The 8,088-nt window shown below is 39.9% G+C and overlaps 1 protein-coding gene and 1 non-coding gene across 2 annotated transcripts; both read right to left on the reverse strand.

Moving 5' to 3' along the window:
* Positions 1 to 682: 682 nt before the first annotated feature.
* Positions 683 to 1,894, reverse strand: LOC145583947 (uncharacterized). Its single transcript, XM_081640892.1, has 2 exons — positions 1,479 to 1,894; positions 683 to 1,037 (listed from the first exon to the last, which is right to left on the reverse strand). The coding sequence occupies exons 1-2, from the start codon at positions 1,892 to 1,894 to the stop codon at positions 683 to 685; spliced, it is 771 nt and encodes a 256-aa protein (XP_081497018.1).
* A 2,107-nt stretch (positions 1,895 to 4,001) lies between these two features.
* On the reverse strand, positions 4,002 to 4,107 carry LOC145587182 (small nucleolar RNA R71). Its single transcript, XR_014101206.1, has one exon. It is a non-coding gene; the product is annotated as a small nucleolar RNA R71 (small nucleolar RNA).
* Between the last annotated feature and the right edge of the window lie 3,981 nt (positions 4,108 to 8,088).

An 8,088-nucleotide genomic window follows, 5' to 3' on the forward strand; every position in this document is an offset into this window, starting at 1 on the left:
GTCTTTTGGACATGCTTTGTTGAGATTTGCGAAATCCATGCATATCCTTTACTGGCCATTTGCTTTCTTTACCATGAACACGTTGGCTAACCACTCTAAGTAGTCACAAGGCTCGATGAACCCAGCTTTTAGTAGCTTGTCCACCTCTTCCTGGATTGCCTGATTTTTCTCCGTGGAGAAGCTTCGCTTTTTCTCCATAACTAGCTTAATGTCCTCTTTCACATTCAGCATGTGAACCATAACTGCTGGGTCAATTCCATTGCTAACTTCTGCTTATCTTTTTCCTTGTGGTACTATTCTCGCTTCCTTTTTCTTAATTTCCTCTCAGCATGCTTACTGGACCTTGGTTATAAGCCTAGTTATTGCCTGGTTCTAGCTGGCTGCTTTAGAGCGGTGACATAGCATTGTTGGGCTGTTTTTTGACTTCCCCTAAGCTTTGCAGATCGCCCATCATTGGTTGTGTATGGCATGGCAAGGTAATAAGTGGAGACCACCCCACCTATTTTGTGAATGAGCGGTCTTCCCATGATCACGTTATAGGGTGATGGAGAGTATATCACTAAGAAATTAGCTCGAACATCTCGTCGCCTTGACCTCTCACCGACTCATAGTGACAGCTCGATTATACCCTCAAGAATTAATCCTAACCCGTTGAACCCCGTGACTTTATAGCTCACTCTTTTCAGGTCTTTTTATCGAGCTTTACCTCTTTGAACGCACTAATGTATATGATGTTGGCTAAGTTGCCACCATCGATTAGTACTTTATCCACCTCCCAGTTTGCAATTCTCATTGTCACTACTAGAGGGTCGTCATGAGGGTAGATTATGCCTTTTTGGTCATACTCATCAAATGTAGCTCGTAGCTGTGGGGGAAGTGGCAACCATCTGCGCTTTTCATTTAAATTTATCTGGTGGATAATTGCTCGCAAGTTAGCCCTTTCTCTATTCACAGTTCCACCATGTACTGGTTCACCATTGATTACGTATACCTTGCCTTCTGGCTTGCTGTCTCGGTCTCTTCCCTTAGCAGGGCCTCTGTGACCTCATTTACGGTCATGGACAGTCCTGTCCTCTTCCCTTCTCTTGGAGGAGTCAGATGGTTACTTGAACTTGTTCAAGTATCCTCTCCGGGCTAAGTCCTCTATGTTGTCCTTCAAGTGTATGCATTCATCGGTGGTATGTCCATGGTCCTTATGGAAATCACACCACTTACTGGGATCACGACTTCTATTCACCATCCTAGGTGGTCTCTGCCACTTATTATCATTAACTTCGTTTACGCTGAAGATATGGGACCTCGAATGAGTAAGCGAGGTGTACTGATCAAACCTTCCAAGCTTGCCTCCCCGTTTCTGATTTGATCTCCTCACTCTCACCGCCTTGTCTACATCCCTACGACCCTGTTCAGCCCTACTAGGCTGGTCCACTCTGTTGTATTTTCTGCTCGGGTGGCTTCAGCCCGCTTAACTGGGTCACTTGGTGCTTTTCTGTTCATCAGCCCTATCAGTCTCATCTTCATTTATGAACTTATGTGCTTTTCCCAGCGCTTCGACTAGCGTTTTGAGGCTCTTTCGCCCCATATACGCTCTGAATGGTGAACCCGGTAACAAGCCGCTCTGCATTTCTAGCAGTGCTACCTCCTGACTCATATTAGGGATGGTTGTCGCTTCTCTGTTAAATCTGGTGATGAACTCTCTTAAGGGCTCATCTTTCCCTTGAACCAGCGACATCAGCTCAGTAGTAATTTTTTTACGATCCACCAGGGTGACAAAGTGCTCCATGAACATTCTCTTCAACTGATTGTAGGAATAAACGGATCCTTTTGGGATGGCTCCGTACCACTCAGCTGCCAACCCCTCTAAGGTCCAATGAGTGTCATTTATGGCACTCATTTGGTCCGATGAGAATTTCATTCTCTTTTGTAGCTCTTTTTATTACCTTTTCCTTAATTTTGCTCTTTATTTCTTTAGTTTGCATTTTCCTTAATTGATTTTCCTTTTTCTTGCATTTCTTGGTTTATTTCGCCTTTTTTCCTTTTTATTTGTTTGTTTTCTTTTATTTTCAGGAGAAGATCGTTCCCGAGGTTTCTTCCCGGGTTTTGCATTGATTGGGATGCTTAGTGTCTTCCATTTGAAGCCCAAGTATGGAGATGTGCAAGTTTCAAGTTTCCTTAGGGCGTGCATTCAAGCCGTGGGGGCACCAATTTTGGTGTTGAACCCACCGTCAAGGTGCTTAGAATCTGCCATGTTCCGAGTTCATCAAGCACACCAAGTGGAACGCACGAGGAGCGTCAAGTTGAAGTGGAAGAAAGCTGCCCTGCTTCCAGGCGCAGGCGCGGGCGCGCGCGACAATGGCGCGGCCGCGCCTGTTCCATACCCTCTTCTTCGCGGCCGCGCACCTCTTAATTGAAGGTCGCTCCTGTACAGGTTCTTTTGGGACGATTAATTACTTTCTCCTTTGTTAGTTTTACTATTTATAGTTTTCGCTTAATTTTTGGAGAGGGATAGCTTAGAATTAGAATTAGGTTTTGATTTTCTTAGAGAGAGAAACTCTAGGTTTTAGGTTTGTAGAGAGAGAAACTTGAAGATTGGTGATTGGTGATTGATGATTGATGATGGTACAATTGGTTTGATTTCAAGCTCATTTCCTTTGATTTGATCAAGTTTGTAAGAATCTTCTAAACTTTAATTCAATCTTTAGCTTTTGATTTCAATAACTTTGTTGATTGTTCAAGTTTATTGATTGTTTGATTGAATTGGTTTTATTGGAATGATGATGATGAAGATGAATTGTATAGCTTTGTTCTTGATTTCTTAAAATGGATTGTGAGTAGTTTTCTTGCTAGGGATGTGGTAAAGCATGTATTAGTGATGGATCATAGCTAATTGGGGGGGTTTTGATTGATTTAGCATTGTGATTAAATTGGTTGATTGATTTCGTGCATGTGTACGGATTGTAAGGAGTGATTAACCTTGTTCTTCATGCTAGATTGCATTGTGTGTCTACATTGACACGAACCATTGATTTGTAGCTCGCATTTGTCGATTGAGCTTGGTTTGTGACGTTCCTAGTTAGAGTCTTTCATAGTTGGAGCTAGTTAGACCTCTAGGAGATAGCTTGTCGAGCTCTTTTGATTGCATTGTATATCTTCCCTCACAATACTCGAATTAATTAATCTCCAACCCGATTAGTGTGTGTTCATTGCAAGTACGTGTGGATCCTAAATCCCTAGTGTTTTGATGTATTGATTTAGTTTGTTTGTTTATTTGAATTTAGATAACCCACACTACCTCTTACACTTCGAAGTAGCTTGACATTGACCATAGAAAACTTCCCCGCCCCCCCATTCCTAGTGGTTCGACCCGAACTTGCCTTATTACTAGGTGTAGGTTTGGTTATATTTTTAGTTTGATTGGAGGAATTTTAGTTTCCAACGACCTAGAATTCACCTTCCGTCAAAATGGCGTAGTTGCCGGGGAGTGGCGTAGTTGTTTGCTATTGTTGTTGAGTCTATTTCATTTTATCTCAAAAATACAAAAAGATTTTTCTCTTTTAAGCTACATTTGTAGCCGTGCTACTAATATTTTCCTTTGAGATTGTGTGTGCAAGTGAACATGGGAGAAGTCCCAAGGGTGACATTGAAGGAGTTGGGAACTCCGAGTGCATATAAGTATGAGAGCGGGATTGCTCCATCTTCAATTCCGGAAAGTGACTTAGAAATGAAGCCGGCATTGATAACCTTGATTGAAAGGCGACAATATACTGGTGCAACAAATGAAAGTCCCCTCAATCATTTTAAGGAATTCGAGAAATATTGCAACACAATTAAGGTGAGCGGGGTCGCACAAGAATTCATAAGGCTTAAGCTATTTCCTTTCTCTCTAATTGGAAGAGCTCAAGAGTGGCTAGACAAGGAAGTGAAGCCTAATTCCTTGAAAACTTGGGATGAAGTCACTAAAGAATTTCTTTCCCGTTTCTTCCCTCAAAAGAAAACGGCGGAGACTAGAGCTTTGATTCAAAGTTTCAAGCAAAGGACTAGTGAAGGCCTCTATAAAGCATGGGAGAGGTACAAGGAATATCTAAGAGAGTGTCCTCACCATGGAATCCCCACTTCAAATCATTCAAATCTTTTATGGTGGTTTGAGTCCTCAAGGGAGGTCAAGTCTTGATGCCGGAGCTGGAGGCCCAATAATGAACAAGACGGAGGAAGAAGTTGTTGATGTTATTGAGGATGTAGTGAGACACTACATGAATTGGCAAGAGGTTGAGAAAGAGCCGACAAACAAGAGTAGCACCACGAGGTGCTCGATTGATCAACTCAATGCTATCAACAATTTGTCCACGCAAATTTCGGACTTAGGGAAAGAGGTGGTATCTATCAAGGTTAAGCTCGAGAGTGAAACTTCACAAGCACCGATTCTTCCCTCCCAAATTAAGGAGAGAGGTACACCTCCTTACCTTAACACTCTTCCCTTTCCTTGTTGTATGATTAATGAATGTTGTTTTTGTGATTTATGTGGAATGAATGATCATGATGCTTCTATTTGCCCCAATGTTTCTTGTGATAGAAATGATGAATATGATGGGAATGAGAGTGAGCATGTGAATTATGTTGCCAATAATGATTTTGGACCTAGATTTGATGTTCAAAGGAATGTTGGGAATAGGAATTATCACAACCACGTAAACTATGATAATTATAACCAAAATAGTGGTTATAGGAACCAAGGAACCCAAGGGTTTCGTGGTAACTATAACAACCATGGTTATAGTGGTCAAAGTCATGGCCAAGGAAATGGAGATCATAACAAAGATTATGGTAACCACAATCAAAATCATGGCCAAAATCAAAGTAGGGGTAATTGGAATAATCAAAGTAGGGGGAATTTTCAAAACAATGCTCAAAGAGATACCCCATTCGGATTTACTCCAAAGATCCAAGGCCAAAGTGATAGTTTCTATGCTTGTAGACACCCAAATGCGTCTCCCCAAAACCAAACCCAGTGATGAATACCTTTAACGTCATTTGATTATCGAACGAAGTGAAAGTGTGGAAAGGCTAGTGATGAGGATGTTTTTATTAAAATATTTGTCTTTCTGTTTTCAAAAATATTTCTTTTCTTACTCTATAAAAATAGCCAGTCAAGTTTGGTTTGGTCCATGATAAGGGTCCATTAATAGTGTAGTTAGATTGGGATTGAAAAGAGCTTTCCAATAATATATTATAAGCCCAATTCCGATGAATTATGAGGAAGTTATGGATTAAATTAAATTAGGCCCAATGATTTTAAATGTGGCTCAATGATCTAAAGGAGGACCTATTAGTTATTATTTCTTAACTAATTAGGATTGATTTTGATCTTTTAGGAATATCTAGAAGGTTCTCTTTAATTATAATGAGATTAGGATTGATAATTATATTTTTAAAAAGATGTTTTATTTTCAATAAAATATATTAAATCTGATTTTAAATTTGCTTGGACGCAGAATTACCTGTAAACGATTTAAAAGGTGATTCCGCGTGTAAAAGCGCGTTGTACTTTTGAACCAGCGCGAGACGACAGAGTCGTCGCCTGGCGCTGACCTTCGTCGCCTGGCGACGAGCTTGTCGTTTGGCGCTGACTCCTGTCATTGGCGACAGGAGGTATTTTACTCCGAATATGATTTCCTTTGATCCCTGCTATTTTTTCTTATAAATAGGGGTCGAATCTCCCCATTTTTTGAAGGATACACAATTCACAATCATCAATCTCTCACTTTCTCTCTCTAAAAGCTAGAAGCTTTCTCTCTCTCTATTCTTTTTCTAAACCTTCCCTCTTACAAAATTCCTCATACATTAGATCTAGACACACCTAGCCAAGTTCAAAGTTGCCTTCGCCCTAGACGTGAAAGGTTGGTAATTTCTGAGGGTTTGGTTCCAAATCCCTATTTCAATTATTTAAATTAATTGTTTGATTTATTATTTTCCTTGAAGTTACTAACGTGTGTATTTTGTTATTAGAAAGAGATACGAGGCATCCAAGTAAGTACTTTAATGGCTTTATTGATATAGAAATCATGCTTAGATTATTTTGTTGATTCCTAATATCATGTTAGGATGTTATATTGATTCCTATATCATGTTTAGGGTTAACTAAAATTTCTAATATCATGTATATTATTATGATGCTTCCTATTTCTTTCCTAATATCATGTTAGTATCATGCTAGGAATAAAGCTTTGATCTTTATTGTTTAGTGACATGCTAGGATTTTATAATCTTGTTAGTATCATGCCTAGGATCTTGCTAATAATATTATGCTTTGAGATTGAGATTATTATTATTATGGTGATTGTTATTATTGTTGCTTGATATATATTACTACTATCGCTTGATCACACCTTTTATGCATGATTAAAGGGAATTTGTACTTGTAATCACGCTTAATAAGATAATTAATAATCTTGTTAAGGCTAATATGATTATAATTCAAGTGATCGCCAATAATAGTTTTGTTTGTGCATGAAATTCAACCAACATAGATTAAACAGGTTTAGGGTTAATCTATTGATTGTATGTTAGTCAGAAAGCGCACATGAATACGAGAAGAATAAAGTAGAGGCCTTTTTAGGGTAAGTTCAATCTCTTTTAGGTTGGATTTGTACCTTCATCCCCGAACTCCTTGTCATGGTTCCAGACCTATAGGAGTTAACGATCTCCTGGATCATTAAGGGGTGTAACCTTCACCCTGTGAACGGTTTACAAGCTCCTAAAACTTGTTGGCGACTGTTTTACTCTAGCTTCCTTCCCTTTGGACGCCACCATGCTTAAGTGTATGATCACAGTAGGGCTTAAGTGTGGGATGCTTGAAATATTCCCTACAGGCAACTCCACTGGGGAAGATTTCTATTTTAATTCCTAAAATTTATTTTTGCAATGATTTAGAACGAGTGGATGAGACTCGAAAAGTTCTAAGTATTTCATGTGCGTAATTTTGATTAACATTGTGGCATATGCATAAAAAGGTCCGCATTGGAAAGACCATTCGAAATGCGTCAAAAACATAGGATTTTTACACGTAGGAAATTAGGGAAATATCTTTCACAACTAAAGTCGAAATAACGCTACGAAAAAACTGGAAAATTCAAGAATAGAAAGCTGCCGAGGCATGTAGGAATTAGCGCTGAGAAAACAGTGTCAGCACCAAACGATGGCGCTGTCACCTGGCGACAGTCTTGTCGTCTGGCGACAGTTCCAGCGTCTGGTGATAGACGCTATTTTCTTGCGCCGAATTCTTCCAATACCGAGCCAGAAATCTACCTTCTTGTTTCGACTAGTTTTCTAGTACTGTTTGCTCGGTTTTACTTCCTAATTGTGTTTTTTCCTTTTTTCTGAAACCCATATGTGTTCTACATATGGCCATAACCCTATGGGGATTCACGCTCCATCTACCCAATCGAACGCTCCTGGAAACGAATGGTACATTCGAGTTTGTTGAATTCACCAAACCGTGGAAGCGAGTTTAACTCGCGGGGTCCCATCCACTCGCGCCAACCCTTCCAAAGGTAAGGCTTCCGCGCGGTGCATCCGGACTCATAACCATGGACCCTCTTTGACTTACCCATATCCTGAACTTTGGAGAACTAGAGCCATGGTTAGGTTACAAACTCAATGCATCATGTTGTGACTATTTGACTACCTGTGCATTATTTGCTTGTGCATAACCTACATGTGATTAAACTAATCATTTGGTTTGACTTGTAATTATGAATATGCTTAAATAAACTAACCAATGACTAAAGGACTTTGCTAATTTAATTAATTAATTAATTAATACAAATGATTAAAGTCTAAATAAATTGATTGAACTGGACTTAGTACGACTTTAGGCTTGTCCCTTTAAAGTAAAAATACTGGAAACAGTCCCAGACCAATGTTCCAGCAATGGCGCAGAGGTTTGGACTGTAGCGCCACGCGCTAGTAATTAGCGCCAAGCGACAATGTCGTCGTCGGGCGCTGATTCTTAGCGTTTGGCGACAGTCCTGTTGCTCCGGCGACAGTCCACGTTTTAGCTCGAGTCCTCACGACGTTGTCTAATTAATCAGT

The sequence above is a fragment of the Chenopodium album genome, chromosome 16 (genome assembly GCF_948465745.1).
Source record: "Chenopodium album chromosome 16, dcCheAlbu1.1, whole genome shotgun sequence".
In the NCBI taxonomy this organism is placed as follows: Eukaryota; Viridiplantae; Streptophyta; class Magnoliopsida; order Caryophyllales; family Amaranthaceae; genus Chenopodium; species Chenopodium album.